The sequence below is a fragment of the Terrapene carolina genome, unplaced genomic scaffold (genome assembly GCF_002925995.2).
Source record: "Terrapene carolina triunguis isolate 2854851 unplaced genomic scaffold, T_m_triunguis-2.0 Scaffold48, whole genome shotgun sequence".
Classification (NCBI taxonomy): domain Eukaryota; kingdom Metazoa; phylum Chordata; order Testudines; family Emydidae; genus Terrapene; species Terrapene triunguis.
The window spans coordinates 6,036,191-6,060,578 of record NW_020664399.1 but is presented as its reverse complement, the minus strand read 5'-3'; the positions used below and the strand labels follow the sequence as shown (position 1 = coordinate 6,060,578).

The following is a 24,388-nucleotide window of genomic DNA, read 5'->3' as shown; positions in this document are numbered from 1 at the left end:
AGGCCTATTGTGTCTGAACAAACCACATTAATTTGCAGTTGTGCTTCTCTTCCAATTTAAGCTTCTTTTCACTCAACCATTCTCTCAGAAACCTTTATTTTCTTTTTTCCCCACTCCATATTCTTTATATTTTTCTCCCATGGCCACTTTTAAGCACAGCAATTTTTCATTCCTCTCTGGTAGAATGGAGACTCATAGCTACCATGTACAGTGATGTCTGGTTCATTATTAGCCTGTCATGGATTCTCCAACTGGCAAATAGGAATCACAGTCTGCCATCCCTGATCCAAAGCCAGAGGGGAAGAGAAATTATGGTTGGTGTGGCTCTCCCTGTTTGCAAATTCCTGTTTCCAAAACACAAATATTTGGCTTGTGTCATTCCCTCTTTCGTCATAGCTACTAGAACAGCTCAGATCACATGATACAGATACAAAAAACATATCTTAATTTCAGTAACATACATGCAGAAAGTGTTGCAATTCTCTGTGCCATATTAAGATTTTTCTGTTTTATTCATTTTCATTTTGGTTTTCTCTTCTCGTACTACTCAAATGCCTTTAAACTTACATTTGAAAGCAGCTTTAACTGACCAAAGTATAATGGTGCAGCAGGATGCATGGGCACTAACCACTTTAATTTAAGTGATGAAGAGAGAGACATTAATTATCTCAGGGCTGCAGCCATTATCTTTTCATTTCACAAACAAAGGGGATGTTTGATTCTCAGCAGCGGGTGGATAAGCTGCCTTTGAATCAAATATCTAAACAGTATTGTTAAATTTATTCACCTAAATTTGGGTTATTGCTGATTATGTACTCTATGTATCATATGACTTTTTAAAACAAACTCTGTGTTTGTGGATAATCTAAGCCCTATACCCAGAGGTACAAACACTTTTCTCAACCTATGTATTACGTAATTTTTTTAACATTAGCTTTAATAATTTTTTTATACCTAGCACACAATGGGAGGAACACACTATGCTAAAGTGGTGAGGTAATTTAAACCCCACCTATAGGGTAGCTAGATGCAGGGTCAGATACCCATTACCTCAGAGAGGAGCAGGGATGGGCTAAAAAAGCTTAGGAAGGGGAATCTGTCTGTGTGAGTGCTCTTTCTATCCCACAAACCACGACCTCCTCCTGAGTCACAAGGACCTAGATTCAATTTCAAGAGAAGAATGGGCTATAAATGTTAATAAATGTCTTTACCGCTTCCTTTGTAACTCAGCTTCTTGCCCCATTACTGAGACCATTTAGCTAGTTCTCAGTAATGCATTTTTGGTATAATTTACTTTCACTTTCCATGTTTTCTCTATTGTGTTTTGCCTTCTACAATGCATAATATAAATAAAGCCTATGACTGACTGCACGGTTTAAGGAAATTCACTCTGAAGCATCTTGAAAGGTCGTTTCCAGGCTATGTCCATTACAGCAGATCTGCTTACACCTTATTAGATGGGACTAGTAGCATCTAAAATGTCACCCCTTGTTTAAGTCTATGGCAAACCAGGGAGTTCAGACTACTGTGACATAACTTTGGGCATCCATTAAAGTTTTCTAGCTTCATCTTAAATATGAGTGTGAAACCGATATCAGCATGTACAAAAGAAACCTGATGATATTATTTATTGTTACTATTGTGGTAGTTCCTGTCCCCACAAACAGGGATTAAAGCCCTATTCTATTAGACACTATTCAAACAAATAAAAAAAAAGATGGTCCTTGAGCCAGAAATCTTGCAGTTTGGGTTTTTATCCCATTAAGAATAAACAATTGCCATTCCAACGGGCTGGCAGATGTGTGGAACTGTGAGGCAGAAACTACTGAGTTCCAGCCTCAGTTTTCCCTCTGAGGGCAGGTCTATACTACAGATTTACAGTGGCACAATTGCATGGATGCAGCTGCACTGCTGTAGCACTTGTAGTGAAGATGCTCTAAGTCGATAGGAGAGAAATCTGCCGTCGGCTGAATAACTCCTCCTCCGTGAGAGGCAGTAGCTATGTCAGTGGGAGAAGCTCTCCCACCAACATAGCGCCATCCACACCGGCAGTTAGGTAAATATAACTACATCACCAGGGGTCTGGATTATTCGCATCTCTGAGAGATGTAGTTATACCCATGAGTGTCGACTCCGTGGGTGCTCCCCACCCCACCCCCCTCCCCAGCTCACCTCTGCCTCCGCTTCACCTCCTCCCCTGAGCGGGCCACCGTGTCCTGCTTCTCCCCACTCCCTCCCAGCAATTGTGCCACTAAACAGCTATTTTGCGTGGCAAGCCTGGGAGGGAGGGGGGAGGAGGAGGAACGCAGTGCGCTTGGGGAAGAGGCGGGGCCAGGGTGAGGATTTGGGGAGGGATCCTATAGGGGCAGGGAGGGGGCAGAGTCGGGGCGGGGCGCGAGCTCCCACCAATGCCAACAAAAGTTGGCGCTTGTGGTTATACCGAAGTAATTTTGTATTGTAGACCAGGGCTCTGTGGGGAAAATCACTTAGGCCATGTCTACACTACCACTTATGCTGGCAAAACTTATGTTGTTCAGGGGTGTGAAAAACACCCCCTCCCCCCCCGTGCAACATAAGTTTCACCGGCATAAGTGGTAGTGTGCACAGAGCTATGTCGGCAGGAAACTTCTCCCGCCACCATAGCAACCGTTGCTCGTTGAGGTGGTTTTACCAGTTTCACATTAAACCATCGCTTCTGTAAATCACCAGCACATTTGAGCACTTGCAATAAAACAAAAGTAGGATTGTTGTTTTTTAAAGAAAGGGGACAGATTTAACTAGAAATGAGAGCACATGATGGAAATAAATGGTTACAAGACAAAACAAAAAAACAAACAAACACCTGGATCTACATGTATCAATAGTTTCTTTCCCAGCTAATAAAGTAGGGTCTCTCCCCCCCCTCCCCCCCCATTCAGTCTGTTGCAGAGCTGGCTGGTTTCACAGGAACAAGAATACCAACATCCATGCGCTCCCCCCCACCATGCTCCACAAGGGGCTTCCTCAGCAAATGGCTCACCAGTGCTTCTCCCTCCCTGTGTTATACTGAAAACAGTCTTTTTGTTTACAGTCACAGACAGGGTGAATCTCTCTCTTGTTCTAAAGTTCCATTTTTACCTGCAAGTGATTTTGATTGTTTGTCATTTATTGGGAAACCGCCAGAGGCAAAGTCCTAGTATCGCACAAGGCTAAACAATTGAGCTTTGCATTGCGTCACTGGCTAAATAGGGCATGGGGGCAACTTCTCCCTGCCCAAAAGGGCCATCACTGAGGCTCGTTATCCATTAGTGACTAATTTTATTTTATTCCTAAAAATATTACCTGTACATACATCTTGCAATTATTATAATTTCTCTAGATACTTTATGGGTAAATACCCTGTAAGATATGTGTTTGGTGTAGTGAGATTGTGAGGTCTGAGGTGAGAGATATTTGTAAAGAGCAGGCGGCCCTTTGCCAAGTGGTTGCTGTGTCACAGGGTATAATGAAACTACTGTAGTTCACAGTAGGGAGTGTGCTAAATGATTAATATTTGAACATTGATGTCAATGGGGTTGCATGGGTATAAGTGAGGGTAGAATCTGACCTTAAATGAGTTCTAATTTCAGCTTCCTGGCTTGCTTAGAACCAAGTTATAACACAGTAAATTCATTATGCCTTTTAAATGAAGTTTGGAGTTTTAAACAAACCTATCATCTAAAAGCAAAACTCAGTCACAACATCTGCATGTGTGTAAAAGCCAAATGAATGTCATGTGTTTGACACGCAATTGCAAATCAGCTCATGTTTGCTCTAAACTAGGCCGAGGTTTGCTTAAAGTGGTAGCCAACCTTCTGATGAACTTGGTTTTAGCTTTAAATCTGTAGTCAAAACCTGGTGCATTTGAGCTTTTATGGTAAGGAATTTGCATGGCTCTAATTAGTTAGGATTTTGAAATACTTCCTTCCTAGATATTAGTAAATGATACAAATGATCTTTGGCATATTGCCAGCCATTTCCTCTTATACCTAGAAGACATTAAGAGGGCACAAAATAATCTGTCTTCCAGCACAGAATGATCCATTAATATCCCCCCCCCTTCTTTTTTTCTGTTGTTAAGCTTCATTCTGACTTGGACAAGGGAGCGGGCACTGTTAAATACACCCTCTCAGGAGATGGAGCTGGCACAGTGTTTACCATCGACGAGACCACAGGGGACATACACGCCATAAGGAGCCTTGATAGAGAAGAAAAGCCTTTCTACACACTCCGTGCTCAGGCTGTGGACATAGACACCAGGAAACCACTGGAGCCTGAATCAGAGTTCATCATCAAAGTGCAGGACATTAATGATAATGAGCCAAAGTTCCTAGATGGTCCATATGTTGCCAGTGTACCAGAAATGTCTCCAGTGGGTGAGTAATAAATATACACCTCTTGATAACTAACTAGATCCTACTTACTGGTTTTCAATGTTAATTTCCTACTGAGGAAGTTGCAGGGGAAATTTAGCTCCTAAAATTTATGGTTAGAACACAGAAAATGGCTGGGTTTGTTCTTAGGAATATACAGATTTCAATTTTATTTTAGCATTATCTTCTTACATTCAAATCTCTTCTCTTCCCCACAGTTAATGCATAAGTGGCTACCAAGGGATTTAAGTCATAGCCTGCACTGGGAAGGATTGGGGGCAAGTATGTTTAGGGCTGTTAAGCAGTAGGAGCCAGGATAACTCAAACAAAATGGGTCCATGGCTTTGTGAGGAATGCAAACAGGAAGGGTGTTTTGCACATTGTACTGTGCTCTCTCCTTGTACCAGCTCAGTTATCCAAAGCAGAGACTTGGCATAGAACCATAGCACCAGGCTATCTCCTACCCCTGTTCCACATGGTGGTGCTAGATTCACACAGTCTTTGCACTCAGGGTGATTATGACAGGTGCCTGTGCAGTGGTACAATGGGGAAAAGACTCTTGGTGCCTGGTCCCCACTACTTTGTGCATCCACCGGAACAGTCACAATCTGGCTCTTAAATGGTCACAAACTGTGCTCACATCATGATCAGTTATCCATACAACCTGGGGATAGAAACAAGGATTTTAATTCAAACAACAAGAACCAGTTTCTCTCCCAAGGTATCACTACCTGACTAACAATAATTTTGCTTAGTTCTGATTTATGGGGTAGGGGGCAGAAGCTTTCAAATATCTGTGTATAGGGTGCCTGGTTGCTGCTGTTTATTACCCTCTGCACTCACTCCAAAACCGCTTCTCCTTTTCCTAGCACATTCACAAATCAGAATTGCTCATCACCTCCTAGGCTATAATTTAAAACTCCAAGTATGAACAATTGCTAAGGCTGTCAAACTCTGAAACTGTAGAGACGGCTTTTCCTGGCCCCCTAACCAAACAGCACATATAATGGAGACTGGATAGACTATCATGGGGGCAAAAAAAGGTTAGCCAGCTACCTAAATTGTCCTATGGAATTAACTGGGATGTATATGAAATTTGTATATGTGATATGATCAGGCAGTCAGATCATATCATTCTGACCTAACAAGTGGGTTCAGAGAAGTTCACTGAGTTCTAAAAAAGCACATGCAGTTCAATTAGTTAATAATAGAAAGGACTGGTTAGATTTTTGAGTTCAAAATATAGTTCCCATGAGAGGATGTATCAGATAGTAAATGGATGCTAACAGGATATGATCTTACACCAAGGGACAGAAAGAAATGATGACCAATAACACTGTTTGCATGATTAGGGAATTCTTTTCTTTTTTTCCCCTATTGTTGATAGGTATGTTTATATAGAAACTAACAAAATAGAACCAGATGTCTTATTGCATGAGGAGCTGCTTTCAGGTTCTGCTGTGCAGTATGTCTATTACACTGCACTAAGCACTGTGAGCTAGATTCACAAAGGGGCTTAGGTACCTAACTGCCCTTGTAGATGCCCACGTCCAAAAAGTAGGCACCACTGACATTCAAATATCCACTGCTCTGCTGCTGCCTAACCCAGTAGGCACATAAATCCTCATACATGCCTAAGTTTCCACTGGTATGCCTGCCCAAAGCTGCTGAAGTTCTGACAATGGTCTTACAGCTAATTTGAGCTGCTCGCAGCTCTGGGACATGCGTAAGCCCCATCAGGATTCTCAAACTAGGTGTTCCCCCGCCTATCTTGTCTGTGGGGACTGATCCAACAGGCATCCACTGAGCATGCCTAACCTTCCTAAAAGACAGCTGGGGGCAAACAAGTCTGGAATTTTTGAGGCCGGTCCCTGGGATGTGTCCCAGAATACCCAATAGCCCAGCAATTAGGGCATTCATCTGGGATATCAGAGACGTAGGTTTGACTTTCCACTGTGCCTACAAAAAGGCATTCTCTGCTGGTATCCTCTTATCAGGACTCCATGTTCTCCAGTTGTTTTCTCTGCCTCTAGAAGATATGATCATAGCAGCTCCAACTGTACTTTAAAAGAAGTTAAAGATTATTTTCTTCTTTTCAACCTTTTCTGGTGGATTTTCATCAATGTCCTAAGCACACACTTACACTTCAGTGATTGTCTGTTACTAAAGTGAATCACAATCCTCATCTCCTAGATTCCCAGAAATTGTCCAGAAATGCCTTCTGTCATTTATGATTAGCCAAGAAATTGGGCCTTTTCTTCTCAGATGCAAATCTTACCACTGTTATTGGTGCTCTGTGGATGCTACCTGAGACAAACCTTGAAGACCTCTTGGCAGTTTCAACTGTGCAGGATGTGGCTTCCTGCCTTCTAAGTAGAGTCCCCAGACAAGAAGATTCTACACTTGTCCTTTGACCTCTGCCCTGGCCACCGGTTCATTTTCAGGTGAAATTAGAGGTGCTGGATACCATGTACAAATCCCCCAGTGGTCACAGCTTCCTTTATCATCTTATATACTCAACTGTTAAACTGCATTGAGATTAAGCATTTTGTTTGACTCTGCTTGGAAGCTCATTGATGCAGAGGACATGAGGATAGTACACTCATTCGCAGGCCTTCTCCCCTGGAATTCTCTTCAGCTAGAAGTTACATTCTACAGGCTGCTGTGCACATTGAGGACTTCCTTTTTCCTTGATACTTTCCCATCACAGCCCTTGTATGTAAGCTAATACATTGTAATGAATCAATTTCAGTATCTTTTTTCAGTGTTGACAGTTGGTGATTTACATAGCAAGTTAAAAGTGTTTATTCATAGAGTGTTTTATGGTGAAGCAGTTCTCGTAGAAAGGACAACTGAAGACTTAAAGGAATAACATGGAGTTCCTTAGGGAAATACTTTTCAGAGGGTGCCAGAGTTTCTTGTTTACTGTTTGGTTACTAATACTATTGCCTCTCCAAAATTGTAGTGGACTGCAAAGTATCTATTCTAAATTGTTGTACAACCTACAAAGAAAAAAGATTAGAATGTAAATCAAATATTTCAGGAATATATCAATTGTCATACTAGGTCAGACCTGTTGTCCATCTACTCTGATATCCAGTCTCTAACAGTAGTCAGTACTAGAAGTTTCAGAGGAAGGTGCAAGAAGTAGTATCATTATTTATTTATTTTAAAATAGTAGAACACTTTCAGAAGTTTCTGTTTTTAAAGACTTTAATGATTAAGTTATAGAGTTCCACACATAACAGAAAACAAAAACAAAAAAACAAAACCAACACATACAGAAATGCACAAATAAGGGATTCAAAGATATCTGGAGGCAGGGCATGTGTGTGTGTAATTGAGCCCATTTATAAGAAAATATTGCCAGTGTTGTCCTTGACAGTGGGAATTATTCTGCCTCCGCAGCTTTTAATTAATAAGTATCTAAAAATGTGTGCCCTAAAATATTTATATTATTGTTTTACTTGAAAATTCTATTTGGTATAGCTTTAGTACTCACTCTGTACCATGATTGTGATAAAGCAGGACTTACCACCATGGTGCCTCTTGCTGGCCATTCTGGGAATTAGCTCTCGGCCCTTCTAGTCCGCCTTTAGCTAATGGTGTCATGCCTGATGTGACTGCTGTCTCCACTCTTTGGACCTGTATTGTCCCTGGACTGCAGCGTCCTCTTCTGGGCATGGTCCTCCAGCTGTGCCCTCACTCCGGTATCTCCCCCCTTGCAGGGGACTGGCAGTCCTTAGTCCCGCCACTTGCCTCAGTGGCCAACTGCAGTCCAAGGTCCAGCCCCTCGCCTCAGGGGCAAACTACAGTCTCGATACTGGCGACTCTCCTCATTGGCAAGTGGGGTGCAAGGAGGGGACCCAGGCACACTCGCTACTCTAGGTCCCTACCCAGGGACCCTATAGCCAGCAGCTACCTACTGCCCTCCTCCAACCTGTTGCCTATTTTCCCTGGGCCACTTCCCCCATAGTCCTAGCACCCTCTCAGCCCTTGTAGCAAGGCCCCAGCCTGGTACTGGTCAGCCAGCAGCTCACCCTCACCCTCGCACTCTGCTGCCACTGCCCCTACCCAGCACTGCTCTAGCTATGGCACTTCTTCAGGCAGCCAGTCCTCCTCCCTTGCCTTCCAAGGAAAGACTCCCTTGTGCTCTGCTGAGCAGCCCTTTACATATGGTCCTCGCCGGTCCTGACTGGCTGCTCCAGCAAGCCTTCCCCCTATTGGTGGGCTCAATAAACTCTTTCCTGATTCATGGGTTCTGTGCAGTCTCCCTGTTGCTGCTTTTAACCCCTTCTTCTCCCTCTGTGGGGCACCTGCCCCACCACAATGATACTAAAGTTATTATATAAATGTTTTAAATTTGGCGTCCTCCCGAGCTTGCTGAAACAAACATCTGTTTGATAAGAATTTTGGAGAAGTCTGAGGGTATGTTGCCCACCAAGAAGGAGGGGTGCAAAGGAGTTTCTGTAAGTGGCTGGCTAGTAGCATGCCTGTTGAAATAATTAGTTCAATGCTGCTGTGATTTGATTGTATTATGAATGATGTGTTAGGGCATCTAGAGACTTGGATCAGCATTTTAAAATTTATTATTTAAAACTAAATACGTAAATAATTGAATGTGTAGTATGTTGTTCAAAAGAATAATTATAATTTGATTCTATTTGCCATGGTATAGATGAAGGTGACCATACTGTACAGTAGGGCAGGTGGGATGACATGGTATCTATCTCTCCCTTCTCTGTGCTCCCCAGCTATTTTGTATGATGGATAGTGCCTACAAACTCATTTCTTGCATTTAACTTGGTCCCAGGGTGTAGTGTTTTAAGTGCCTACCAAGAAGAGACATAGAGACCATCCAGATGAATTACAGTGATCAACAAGCAAACTAATTAGTGAAGTGTTAGTAAAAAATGCAGAGGATTCCATGTTTATATATGGAAGTAAGGTGAATGTGAGAAAACATGCACATTTCTCTGTTAGGACCAACAGAGAAAATTACGGGGGCATATACTAGACATTCCATACATTCATATTAAATTAAGGTAAAGTCTCTTCACCATATTGCTGGCCCAGGAAAGTTATCCCTCTGTTTTTATCTTTAGCTCATTCTCACTTATATGATCCACCTCACCATAATATCACCATAATAACAAGTAATCGCTTTTTAAATATCAAAGGTCAGCTCACTTAGAACAGTGTGCCCAAGCAGTTCTGGGGAGCCAAAATAGTATTTAACAAGGAAACATCAGTCCAGCTGCCCATATTATTATTTCTGGTAGCACCCCAAAATCCCAATCAGACTCAGGCCCCATTGTGCTGTGTGCTCTGCAAATACAAATGAGAAAGTTCCTGTCCTTAAAGGCTTACAGGTTAAAAAAAAAAAAAAAACAGATTAAGGGTAGGGGGTGAGGATACAACATACAGGACAGTAAACCTGATATAGAATTGCCACTGCTTTTTTATATTGCATTTTTTTTAAGTGGGAGTGGAGGTAGAGAGGAACGGAGCAGGGAAAAGAAAGGAAGGAAAAGCACTGTCTGTCAATTGCCTAGCCGTGATCATCAGGGTGGGTCTTATAAACTTCATAGCAGAGGAGGGAGTTGATGGAAGATGAGGTCAAGGTTGCTTGGATTTTCCAATGCACAAGGAGCAGCCCTAGAAGAAAGCACAGAGGTGTTTAAGGGAGAAGAAGACAGGTAGGGCGCAAAGGCTAGGAATGCTGGTGGAACTAAGTAGGGCTTGATATCATGATAGATTAGCAGAGCATATAGATACAGCGTTAAAAGTTATGAAAGGCCTTAAAGATGACAAATAATTCTGGCTACTGTGAGCCCATCTGAAATGAAAATGGAAGCCATACTGGGCTGAGTCCTGCAAACCCCTCGGAGCACAATGATTGTAAGTGAGAAATCACTAAAACTAAAGCTAGGTGAAAACTGATTAAACAGTTCTTGCTAATTCACAACCTCAACATTTTGAAGGATGTGAAAACTCAAAAAGCATTATGTAGTAAAAACACACATCCAAATAGTTGCCAGCATTATGAAATATACTTTTCCTATGGGTATGTGAGCCGTCTCATCTATATTTGGACAGACTTTTGGTGTGTTTAACTAGAGATGTGGCAAGCCAAAATCCCATCTTGGAAGACCCTCTCAGCACTGGAGAAGTTCAGATACAAACCTAGATCCAAACTTTGCTCCTGGCTCTTCCAGTGTATTGGCTGAACTATTACACTGAGATCTCATCAACCCAAAATTCAGGGATCTTCAGACCCAGACCTTGAAACTCATCTGTACACAGCTAGCATTTTGGCTGTGAGAGTCAATTATTGTTTTTACACTGAATGGACATGTTACGCACTTTTGATAAGCTGAATATCAGTTGCTTGCTGAGTAGTGAGTACTGGTACGCATAATCATCCTGAGGTCTAGGAGAGGTTGTATTAGATAGTTATGGGTATGTGCTGCTTTAGTCACTGACGCTATTGTTGAGGTAAAGATACTGCAGTGCTTTGGTATTGGCTTGAGATGTGTAGGAATTATTTTTGTACAGGCACAAAGCATCTCTAAACATACAACATGTATCGATAGTTGCTTTAGTAGCCACTGATCAGCACAAATGTTAAAAATTAACAAGGTTTCTTTTTTCTTACCACAAAATAACTCTAAACATTAAATATCTTTTTAGCAGGATCTGCTCTCTTGGCCACCAAATGGTTCTAAACATTAAACATATTTTAAAAGTATTACTTTTCCCAGCCACTGAGTGCCTGTAAACATTAAATATGTTTTATAAAAACTGCCTTTCCAGTTACTGGCTGAGTGGCTATGAACATCATTTTTCTTTAAAGTTGCTTTCCAGCTACTGAGCTATTTTTTTTCCTATTAGCTGCCTTCTATTTATATTTCTCACACAAGAAAGCAAGCCCAAGACTTCATTGTCACAACTCAGCTTTTAGTTTATGACAAGCAATCATGTCCCAGTCATGGCACCCTCATAAAGACATTGTGGATAATGAGAACAAGCTGAGATTTAAACTGATTATAACAGATATACAGCATAGGCACCAGGCACATCTTCATTCTCTCCGCCCCCTCGTACCTCCCCCCCCCCTCTTTTGAGTGTATAATTCTGCAGTAAACACCAAAGAGTAAGCAGATATGAACCATCTGCAGCATTAGGGCAAGCTGGTCCAAGAGACCAGACACTGATGGATTGCATGAATCAATCGAGTCATCAGCAGCCCTAGAATAGGACAAAGCAGAAGGCAAAATGTTCTCAAGATTGCTAAGCAAATGGGAATCAGCAAACTATACATGATTAATTACTTTAATTCTAGGTGTAGAAATAACTCCATGTGACAAACTAGCTACAATCCCAGGAAGACTCAAAGTGACAAGAAAGTGATCACAAATAGTTGGATTAATAAGAGTTTAAAGAGGAAAATCACTGATCACAAACATGGTGAAAATGACAAATTCTCTTTTGTTTATGGGGTGTACGAGGTTTACAATATATAGTCCAGGTGTAGGACATAAAAGTGATCTTTTAGACAAATTACATGTAAAATAAAGTTTTAAAATCCATTAAAAAAATTATAAAAAGGAGGGACAGAATACAGTGCAATCTGTTTAAACGGCATGCCTAAGTGTGCCTGCCTGTGCACTTTAGTGCTTGTGAGTCCTCTGTTGAGGATCAAATACAACATGGGCAGAAGCAATGAAGATTTCCCTCATGCTGCCCTGCCCAAGCACCCTGCCCTGATCTAGAGAGAGATGTGATGAAAGTTTAAACTCTGTGCCCCTTCAGTCTTTGGCCAATAAGGTTGCCAACAGAGCTGATCAAAAAATTTCCAACAGAACAACTGGAAAATCTAGTGGAAAATATGGTTTCAACTAAATCAAAATATTCAGCAGGAACATGTCAATTCTGTGTAAACTTTTGATGGAAACCAGGAAGGAAGACTGGTTGGACAATCTGTCTGGTTTCCTGCCAGCCAGCCATCTGCCTAGACAACTTGGGAGCAGTTGGGCTGGCAGGAAACCAGACAGGATGGCTAGTAGCCCATCTGACTGGCAAGCTTGCCAGCTGCCTGACAAGCTAGCAGGGGAACTGGGCACCCCATCCACCCACCAGCCAGTTGTCTGAGATGCCAGAGAGCCAGACAGTTCACCCAGCTGGGGAACTGGCTAGTTTGCCTGTTGCCGAACTGGTTGGCTGGTGGAAGGGTAGTCTGGCTGGGCAGCCAGGCACACAGCCAGTCGGTAAGCCAGCCAGCTGCCCCACTGCCTGGCAAGCAGTTTGGGGAGCACCAAGAAAGATAGTTCCATTTTGCTGGAAATTCCACAATGTTGATGTTTTGTTCCGATAGAAATCAAAACATCAACAATCCGGAATTTCCTGCAAAATGGAAATTCCCCTTTCTGGCCAGCTCAAATTGCCAATGATGGCTGTGGTTTTTGTTATGTGCACATCATCCCACTAGGAAATGGCTTGAGAGCATTGCTATTTATCGTTTATCGAGCACTGCTGTTGTTCTTAGCACTGTACGCAACATAGGGTACATCTATACAGCATTCGGGAGCTGTTATTGCAGCATGTGTAGACATACAATGCTATCTAGAGTAACAATAGCAGTGAAGTCAGAACAGCATGGCTAGCCCCTTGAGTATGTACCTATGGTTCTGGATGGGTGGGGCTTGCCTGTGCCACCACCTATGCTGCCTAGCTAGGGCAAAGCAAGCTCAGATCTGTCTACATGGGCTGCAATCCCACCTACTGATCGCAAGAAAACACAATCACTGCACCAAGAAGTTTATAATCAAAGTGAAACAGGTAATGCAGTTCAGACACACAACACTCTGGATTTCAAGGAGAAGGCACAGTCGCTGAGTGGTGTGAATGTCACATTTTCTTTAACTAGAATATTAAGACTTAAGGCTTGGTTCTCTGTTGCTCTGCACCATATGTAGTCATTTACATCAGTAAAAAGTGGGTTTGAAATAATACCAAATCAAAATGGTAACAGTTTAGATCCAATTTGCACCCCCTTTGCCGTGTTCTGAATGACTGCACAATGTGCAAGACAGTGAAGGAGCTGACCTGTATTTAGGGAATTGGTATAGATAGAGGAAGCACATTTTAAAGAGGGATTGGAATTAACTGGTAGTTATTTAGCATACCCAAATAGGAAAGGTGTTTCAGGCATAAGGCATAGTTTGGAAGGAAGTGGGAAGATGAGTGAGAAAATGTACAGGAGAGATGTGTAAATGGATATTTTGGGAATACTGTAAGTATAGGGATGCACAATACAAGAAAATGAGATCTGAAATTTATGCTTGGGTAGAGTACACCCAACAGAAATGTTTAAATAAATCATCAACCCAAGGTCCTTAAGAAAGAATCTCAAACCTCTAGGATAAAATAAAGCAACTATTTATTTACACAAATAGCATTTTATTATTTGAGCCACGACTATTAAGATTTTCAGAATAAGAAGTGTTTTTTTCTCCCAGCTATGAGTAAGAATGGAAAGGAACTTAACAAGACAAGTGTATGTTATAATCCCATTAATTAGCTAATTATTTAATATATAAGGGTTTTATAAAAGTGGTACCTAGAGGCAGACTTCAATATTCTTCCCTTATCCTCTCTGGAGTTGCCTCTGTCTGTCTGTCTCTGTGTCTTACTTCTGCTCGAGGTGGCTCTTCTCTAATATACAATAGGTGTGTGACACTGAGACCGATTCGTACAAGTTGACAAAGGCTTCACTGTTCTGTAATAGCAACTCCTAACAGGCCTGAGAAACTCACTACACTTAGCACACCACTTTCATTGTACTTATCCATAAAGAATGTCATGTGAGGTCTGCAGTAAAAGCTGAAGTGACACTGATAATTAATACTGTCGTGAAATGTATATACTCATAATATATAATTAGCTTTCTCTGTGTATGTGTGTACACACACACAGAGAAAATATGATCCTAAAAGTCTAGATTAAGGCAGGGTTGACAAATAGGTGAATACACATCCTTTGTCTGGCAGAAACCTGTTTGCCTTGGTTCACATGTGTTGCCTGATCTATTGATGGTATATTGATTATATTGGCTATATTAATTATTCCAGAATCCCCAATTAATAAATTAAACCTCTGAGATTTGATGGGGGAGGGTGTGCAGGACCACACAGGGACAGTGGGGTTGCTGAGTGGGGGCACAGAGACACATGGTGATGGGGGCAGGGTGTTCAGAGCCACATGGGGATGGGGAGAGTGGGTGTCTGAGTTGGGGTGGAGGGACATGTGGGCAGGAGGTGCAAGAACACATGGGGGTGCAGGGACACATGGGGATATAGTCAAATGTGCCTAACTGAATGGGAGAGGCTAGGGGTTAGCCAGGTCTGCATGGGGGAAGCTGCCTAACAATCCCTCCCACATCAAAAAAACCCTGTTCCATACTTTTCCCACCCATATCCAACAACCTTCCAAGTTCACACCCAGGCTCCTTCCCAGCAATTACTTCTTTCTCCCTCAGCTCCTCCATTAGCCCTGACTCCCCCAAGCCTTTGCACTGCTTCTGAGGATTGTGGGAAATATGGTTCTGTATTGTAGTTTAAATGGATTATTACTCAGAGTTCTGTATTAATACAGAATACTCTGTATTAATACTCTGTATTAATAGGCTTAGTAACATGACTATTTGTCAAAAAAACATTTCCTAATCTTTTTTGTTGGCTATATAATTACAGATATACTTGCTGACACGTATTTTGAAATAAATCACCAAAAATAATTGAAACTGGTGTGATTATATTGTTTTGTTTTGACAAATAAAATATGCAGAATTTTGCAGAATTTGAAAATATTGTGCGCAGAATTTTTATTTTTTTTGTTACCGAATTTTTAATGTTTTGGTACAGAATTCCCTCAGGAGTAGAGATTGTTGGACTGGCTAACAGACTGGTGTTGTCAGGGAGCTGACATTCAGTTGAGCACCATCAAGTCTCCTTCTCTCTGGAGGCAGGAGGGTAACAAGATGACATAGTCCTGGGCACTGCCAAGAAAGTATCACAAGGCATAAGGATCACCCTTCTCTTCTTTGCTGGCCCCCAGCATTCATCCCCATCTGTCTAGGCTACTTAGTAATCCATGGGTCCTCAATGATAATAACATTCTATCAACCAAATATAAAGCAGCTGTCACTCAGGAAGGTTTTTCTTTTAATATTCTCCACATCCAGTGTCACAGAAGGAGAAAGGAAAGAGGATACAGACACATAATGGGGACAGAACTCTCCCTGCATGAGCGGTACGAAAACAGATCAGAGAAAGGGAATGCTGAAGTTGAATGAGAGTAAAAGGAATATTTGGTGAGGCCAGTGGGGGTCCTGGTTCAGAGTTGCACATTGAAAGTGAAAATTTAGAAGAGCAAGCAGGAAGCAGGAGTGAGACAGGTCATCAGTAGGAAGGTTGAAGTCCCTAAGGATAAGGATAGGGTGTTGGGAGCAGAGAAAGAGGAGAAACAAGTGTTGAGGTCAGAGAGGAACAAGGATGATAGCTGTATTGAGGTAGAGCTAATTGGGGCACACAAAACTCTTCACAGAAGCCATTGAACAGCCATCAATAGGAACTTTCAGTAACTAATGGTCTGTGTTGGATTCAAACTGGCAATCAGGAAAGGAATGGCTGTAGATCTCATTACCAGTCCTCAGGGTCACCCAGTCCCTATTGCTGGGAGATATTTATTCTTAAAGCAGACTATAAAATAAAAGTAAACAGCAACCATAAGGGAGAAGGCTAAAAGCATGTAGTAAACAAAGGGACATGCAGTGGGAAATGTTTGACACACAAACACCAGTTCACACCTGTTATTGACTGGTAATAAGGTTTCAAGCAACCTTAGGCATACAATTGAAATTGACCATTCACAACACCATTACACTATTCTTCAGAGTTTATGGTGTTCATTGGAGTCGCTCTTTTCTCTGGCAATTGACCCAGTGAAGTGGGTATACCATTTCTGGGATGCAAATCCAGTAATAAGTCTAAATACAAAGCTCAAATATTGATATGGTAACAATATTATCATGGATTCTACAATTGGAAAAGATCTGGTGAATCATGTAGTTCATCTGCCAGTGCAGATTTATTTATGTTAGAACATTAAAAAAAAAAAAAAAGAGGCTTTCATCACTTAATCTGGTATAAAAGAGTATCCAAAATAACTTGAAATACCTCATAATATGATACCCAGGATTCATATGACATGGGAACATCAGATCGGTGGTGCAGTATGCTCTTTCTGGCAGAGGCCAGTACATCAGAGGAAGGTACAAAATCCCTGAAGCAGATAGTTATGCAATAATCTGCCAATAAGGGAGTTTCATCCAAACAACCATTGCTGACTTATGCCTTAAGAATTTATATCCCATTTTTTAACCCTACTGAGTGTAACTCATTGTTATAAATGTCTCATACTTTTTTTTAATTTCCCATAAGTCTTGGCCTGGTGATCGCTAGTGGGAGACAGTTCTACAGGTTAATTATGTGTTATCTAAAAATTATTTCCTTTTATCATTTTTAAATTTGCTACCTATCAATTTAATTGAATGTCCCTTTGTTCTTGTACTATGAGAAAAGTTAAGTAGGAACAGCAAGTTTACCTTCTCTGTAATACTGATTATTTTATACTCTTTGTCTCATCTCAAAACTAAACAGTAATAATCTTTTAAAACTCTTTTAATATGAAAGTCTTTCCACACCTCTGATTATTTTCATCGCTTGCCTCTGAACCCGCTATATTTCTACTCCATCTTTTTAGCAATAGGGTAACTAATATTTTCAACAGACTTGAAAGAATTCAGAAGAAAAAAAAAACATGTTGGAAGGGCAGGTTCAAATGCTCACCATTGCAGTTTATACTCCTGTGAGAGATGATACAGACACAGATGGTCAAATTAGCAGCCCCTCTTGCTACTTCTTTGGTTCAATAATTCTAAACTCATCCAGTTTTTCCTGCTACTTCCACTCCATGTCCTCCATCCCTAACAAAAACCTAACTCTGTCAGACAGCTTTTTGCTTACATGTAATGCTTACAAAAGCCTCTGTTCACAGTTTTTTAGATCTAAACCAACAGTAATCACTGAACATAATCCAGTGAGACAAAACACCTTGCTGTTCAAATAATGGATGATCTCACATGACTTCCAGCGCTTTTCCAACTGCTATTGCTGAAGGAAAACCCTGCTTTCCTCTAAAAGCGGGGGTGGCGGGAGGGGGGTGGGATTTTGATATAATAAACTGATAAAACCTGAGGAGTGCTCCACATATCCATTTGCCTATACAGAGTCTGTATGGAGAATGACAGATACACTTACTTGTTGTGATGATGGTTATTATTAATTATTATTATTATTATTAATTATTTATTACAGTAGCACCTAAGTACCTCAACCAAGCTGGAGACCCCATGGTGGTAGGCTCTATAGAGACATAGAATGAAAGACAGTCGCTGCCCTGATGAGCTGATCGGTTTCTACATCAGTTAAGCTTTTATTTAAATCAAATCAATAAATAAGCTAAAATTCTAGCCATTATCACCGTGAACTGAATGTTACCTGAATGCAGGGATGTGTTTCAGAATCCTCAGGTGGGCAGCTTAAAATAACAGAGAGGTGTTGAACTACTTATGGCCCATATGCTGGCCCAGAAACACAGCCCAAGAAGCTGGTTGTGCACGGGGGGGAGTAGCTGCAAGATTGTGGGGAAAGAATCCTTCCTTCCAGGCCACTGCATGCATGGAGCTCTGTGTGTTTAACTAGGACAGAATGTGTTAGCTAATATGTTCTAACTGACACTCTAAAACTCTAGTGTAAATAAGGCAGCACAGAGTACCTCTATATGCTGTAGCCACTGGTGTGATTTGTAGCTCATGTAGATATACTCTCACTAGCTGTAGTCTAGGTAGCTTGCTAAAAATAGAAGTGAGGTCATTGCAATGTAGGCTCTGCAAGTGAGTATGTACTTCAGGGTGTCAGGCAGGGTGGTGCAGCCCATGCTGACACCCGCACCGTGGTATCCTCACTTATGTCTAGATGAGGTGGAGTGAACCTTCCAGCCTAGGTTGACAGACTTGGAATAGTTGGGCTCTTGCTACTGCTCTAACAATAGCAGTATAGACAGCACTTTGAAGTTGAGACTCAGGTTCTGATGCCCGCCCTCCTTCCTGGGCTTCAGAGCCAGAGCTCCAGCCTGACCCTCAATTTCAAAGCTCTGTCTAGACAGCTATTTTTACAGTGCCCACTAACCCATATCTGTCAATCCAGGCTGGGTGTTAGGTCCTGCTTACTCCAAAATACTTCATAGATATACCCCTAGGGGCAGATTTTTAAAGGCATTTAGGTGCCTAAGGATACAGAAAGATGCCTAAGTAGGATTTTCAAAAGTTTCTAACACCCATTGATTTCAATGAGAGCCAGGCATTTAGGCTCAGATTTTTAAAGGTTCTCAGTGTCACAATGCCTAATTGATTTAGAAGCCTAAATCTCATTTTCCAAAGGAATTTAGGCATTTAGGAGTCTAAATCTTATTGACTCTCGATGAGATTCAGGCTTCTAAATGCCTAAACCCCTTCTGAAAATGAGATGTAGACTCCTAAATCTGTTAGGCACTACAGTGCTGAGCACAGTAATACCTACAAATCTTTAAAAATCTGGCCTTCAGGCAGTTTTCAAAATCCCACTAGGATTTAAAGATGCCTGTCTTCATCTTTAGGTGTTTAAATACCTTAAAATATCTGGCCCTTAGCACCAGCTATTCAAAAGTGGCATCTACTATGCCTATGTGAATATTAGGCACATTTGATTTGGATGCCTGACTTTAGAAACCCAAATTAGAATTTTTTGACCTAAAAATGTATAATGAAGTAGAGCTTCTGGATACTTCTTACATTGTGTAATAGTTGCTGAGACTTCACAATCAGCTGTGTTCAGAAATCTTTTCTAAATAACTATATCTTAAAAGTAGTTTCTTATAGTGAAGTTTGCAATTAAGGCAGAAGGAACAGCAATTTATTTTAATGGTTTTGAAAACTGTCCTCAATCACCACTTTTAAAATGTTATGCTCCATTCACACTCAAGGCAAATCACGTTAACAGAGGCCATTTTTTAGACAGCTTTCTTTAGAATCTATATCTATATCTATAAGTAGGTTAATTTTACAATCTAGAGAAAGGCTAAATGATTCTGTGAACCTAGAATTATTGCATAGCAGATTATATTGCAGTGCTGGAGATTTGGATCTGCAAGTAACTTCAGGACTTAACTCCTGCTCACTTGTCCCAGAAGGGGAAGGATAGTTTGGTGTTAGGACCCTAGCCTTGTACCCAGACAATCAGGGTTCAGTTCCCTGCACTACCACAGAATGTGTGTGTGACCTTGGGCAAGTCACTTGGGGCAGAACCCAAAGGGTGTTGGGTATTACAATGCTGAGTGTCATGACATATAGACAATCACAGGAACAACACTGCTATCCACAAAGCTTGATTTAGGTGCCTAGGTTCCATGTACAATGAATGGGGAGAGTTAAGTGCCTAAGCATGTGATTCACAAAAGACAGTACTCTAGGCAGGGAGCTGCCTAAACTAGCCAATAGGAGAGATGCTGACAGAAAGGTGTGTTCAGTTTAGGTGCCTGAGGTTTTTCTCACAAGAATGAGTTTAGGCACCTTTCTCACGCCACATAAAATAGGGTGGGAGTTCAGCCACCTTATAACTTTTAGCCCAGTGGTTAAATCAGTCACGTGGCATGTGGGAAACTCAGGTTCAATTCCCCTCTTTAGATGAGGGGGAGAATGGATTTGAACAGGGGTCTCCCACCTCTGAAGAGGGTTCTCTAATCACTAAGGTATAAGATAGTCTCATATGGGGGTCCCTCAGTCTCTCCTGTGGAAGCTGTTCCACTGTGGATAAATAATGAACGAGTGGTTGGAGCAAGGGGACTGGATCCTGGATCTCCCACTTTGTAGGTGGGTGTCCTGACCACAGAGACTTTCAATCTCTCTCTCTCTCTCTCTCATGCACATGCACACCCAAGGACAATTTAAGTCCAACTTATCCACAGTGGAACAGTCATTGGTCAAAAGAAAGTAGGAATTGACTCAGTAGTCCAATGGTTAGGACATTCACCTGGAAGTTGGGAGACCCTGGATCCAGTCCCCCTGCTCCAATCACTCTTTCATTATTTATATACAGAGAAACAGCTTCAACAGGAGAGTTTGATGTTATCTCCACATCAGAATAGCTCAGTGATTAGAGACATCTCCTGAGAGTTATGGGGGAGCCCTGTTCAAATCCTTTGTTCTCCTTAGGCAGAGGAGGGAATTAAACCTGGCTTTCCCACATTCTGTGTGAACTTTCTTTTCACTGGGCTAAAAGTTATGAGGCGGGCACCACCACCACCTCTTCCTCTGTCCAGATTTTGAATGGGACCCAAGCTGGTAGGCGGCCTCTGAGCATGCCTACTGGATCAAGCCCTGCACACAATTTAGGCAGCTGAACATATATCTGCCTCCAGTAGGTAGATTGCTCTGGGGCTTAGGCAGGAGTTAAGCAGCCAGACCCCTAAAGGGAGACAGCAGTGCACATGTTCAGAGGCAGAAACTTAGGCTCCTAGGAAACTTATAACCTGGAAACATAAGTGCCAAAGTGAGTGTAGGCACCTACTGACTTCAGCAGGAGTTTTGTGGATCACAGTGAAGCCAGATCTGGTACTTATGTGCCTAAATCTGGGGTTTAGGGACCTAAGTACTTTTGTGGATCTGGGACTCAGTTTCCCTGCATGTTAGTTCCCCATCTGTAAAACTGGGATGATAGTACTTTTCTGCCTCACAGGGGTGTTGTTGATACATTGGAGATAGAAAAGTGCTTAGATACAACAATAATCGGGATGGTATAAGTACCTAAGTTGTCAGGGGGCAGTATGCATTACAATGCTTGTGGGCACGTGTCACTTGTTGCATCCATAAATCCAAAACGATGCAGCAAAGATGGAAACGTATGGGCGGGGAAGGGAAATGGAGGAGATCCACACTAGAGAAAATAAGGTGAAGGGGTGTGTGTGGGGGGGGGAGGGGGGTGCAGGAGGCAATCAGGAAATTAAACGTGAAAGAAAGGAACTGTAGAATGAAGAGGTAGGCAATAGCCCATAGTTGAACTCCGAAGGAAAGGTGTTATGGCCATTAAACAGTCAAATAATGATTGACCCAAACATAAATGTTATAACCAATCATTTCCTGAGCATAAAGCACATTCCTAACCATGAACATCCACTCCATAGCATTTTTACTTCCTGTCTTGGTTGTGTAGCTGTTCTTTTGCTATCTGATCTTACACTTAAATTGCAGTGTCTGAAAAAAGGTTCAGCATCACTGTCATTTTCTTTTCTTTAGAAAAGACTTGTATCCACTCTTTGATTGATACAGTGCCAAAAGGACTGGGAAATAGGCGGGCAGGCAGATTTTTAGTTTGGAAAAATCAACTCTTATTACTAAGTATCTGTGCCAGAGGAAGTGCCTAGTTGTTTTTATTTTATTTTACTTTATTGTCCTTGTACTGGCATTTAACAAGAGGAATGATATTTTAGTTTCCTCTAGCTGTGTTCTGAGTAATCAGTCAAGAGATTAAAAGAAAAAAAAAATTCTGGCAGATCCCATGTTACTGTCTACTTCAAATTGGTAATCTGGGAAAGGGGTTGAAAGAGATACAGTTTGGACAATCAGTAAGTGGAATTTTAGCAACGTATTTATAGATGGTCCTAAATGCATGGATTTGATAGATACTAAAGACAGGCCTGCACTGGGGGCTGATCCAGCTCCCATTGAAATCCATGTAAAGACTTCCATTGGGCCTGGATCAGACATTAAGGGTAAGACCCAACACACATAGATGTGAATAGGAAGACTCCTCTTGATTTTCTCTGGATTATGGATCAGCTCTTATGACTCCTGGATCTAAGCACCCTTCAACCTTGCGAGTGGAAGATCAGCATCTGGCCCCAGATCTCAATTTATCAGCTGGCCCATAGTTCAGTAATGGGTTAACACAAAACCTGGGATCTACACACACCCAAATTGTTTTTTGTTGGTGATGGTTGTGGTGCTGGGTTTTTGTTTGTTCATTGTCCTTTAAAATCAGGATCTGGAAGTTAGCACTTTTGGTCCATCTTTATTAGAAATATACAAAAACATGTTAAGAAAATATTTAGTGAAGAAGTAAAGACATTTGTTTGTATGACCTAAGGAATAGTCACAGGTATGTAGAAAAAAGGTTAGTTATTGAATGTATAGAAAAGTCTTTTTTTCACCTTCAGTATTTCAGTACTTGAATATTTTGTTTATATCAAGACTCACTAATACATGTGATGATGCTATGTATTTTAGAATTTGTGACTATATGTAAACAAGATAAAAGGAGCTTTTTTGACTTACAAAGACAACTTACTAGAATAAAATTATCACTGAAGTTAAAGGAGGGTGAAATCACACTCCAGCCTGGATGACATCCAAAGACTCTGGGCAAAGTTTTTTTTTTTTTTCAATTTGAGCTTTATTTTTCATTAGTCTGTTTTTTCCCTTTTTCTTTTCTTTTCTTTTCTTTTCTTTTCTTTAATCCTTTGCCACTGTGCAAACTAAAGCAATGTTTTATCTGGTCTCCAGAGGGGAATGATTTTGATCATCAAAACAGGAAAAAATGCAAAGTAGGGGGCAAAACTATCGCAGAGCACACACAGTATAGCTCTAACAAGAATGAGGGGTTTTTATCTGTATTATAATTTGTACAATGCAAAACACAAATCTAGATATTGTCTGTCCATCATAGTTATAACTCTTCAAGAATGGAGGTATGTAGTACAACTATTTAAATGTTCACGCCTGCATCATGTGTAGGAGTTATTTGCATGCCCTATACTGCCGTTGTCTTCTGTTTGCTGTGAGCCTTTTCTTTTTGTATGAAAAGTTAATAATGGTTTCAGTAAGTTTGGGGTTACTGTAAAAAGTAACCTGTAACATGAAAGAGACTAAAATAATAATGAATGAGGAGTGCTACAAGCTTACCAGTGGGCAGACACAGACAGTTAGGCATCTACAGTTCATCTCTGTGTCCCTTTGAACCCAACTGATTTTGGTATTTGTACAAGTGTTTGCCGGGGCTCGACCCTCTCCGGGGCGGCGGGGAGCCACACCGACTCACTACCCACTGGGGCTAGGGTACTCTGTCTGGCTGCAGGGTCTCCCCCGGCAGCCCTTGCAATCCTGAAAAGATACAGTCAGCCTGACCCTGGCTCAGGGCGGGCACCAACTTTATGTCAGGGCTCAGACCCTCAGTCAGGTTTGAGCGACAGTAAACACAGTATCTACGCCCAGGCCCTAGGTCAGGGCGGGCAACAAACACTGAGTCAAGAGCTCAGGCCCTCAGTCAGGGCTGAGCAATAATATAAAGTATTAAGGCCCAGGCCCTAGGTCAGGGCGGGGCAACAAACGCTGGGGCAGGCGCTCAGGCCCTCAGTCAGGGCTGAGCAACAGGATAAACTAAGCCTCAACAGGCCTGGGAGAGGGGGAGACTGCCACCGACGGGTTGGGTGGCAGGGGGGACACAGGCCCTCCCACTCCACTGCGTCCTAGCCCAGGGCCCTAGCAGCGGCAAACGGCCCGCTGCTTAGTCAGTGGGGATCCTGGCCGCAACACACTGACATAGGCTCTGGTAATGCTGCAGCCAGACTGGGGTCGGCTGCCCCTGGGCTACTTCCACTCTCCCCCTCTGGGCCTACCTGGGGGCTGGTGTCGGCCTCGGGGGGATCCTGGACCATGGGTTCGTCCGGCCAGGCGTCGTTCGGTAGGTCCGGCAACGCCTCCGGGTAGAGGGCGCAGGGCGGGCCCGGTGGCTCCTCTGGATAGTAGGCGCAGGGCAGGCCCAGCGGCTCCTCTGGGTAGCGGA

The 24,388-nt window shown here is 42.0% G+C and overlaps 1 protein-coding gene across 1 annotated transcript in view; it reads left to right on the top strand.

Annotated features, from left to right (window-relative positions):
* Window positions 1-24,388, top strand: part of CDH12 (cadherin 12) — a gene marked incomplete at its 3' end in the record, with an annotated part of 240,956 nt that overhangs the window by 51,189 nt on the left and 165,379 nt on the right. The window contains exon 2 of the mRNA XM_024217116.2: window positions 4,100-4,394. Coding sequence (XP_024072884.2) covers window positions 4,100-4,394 — 295 coding nt within the window. The remainder of the gene's footprint in view (window positions 1-4,099; window positions 4,395-24,388) is intronic.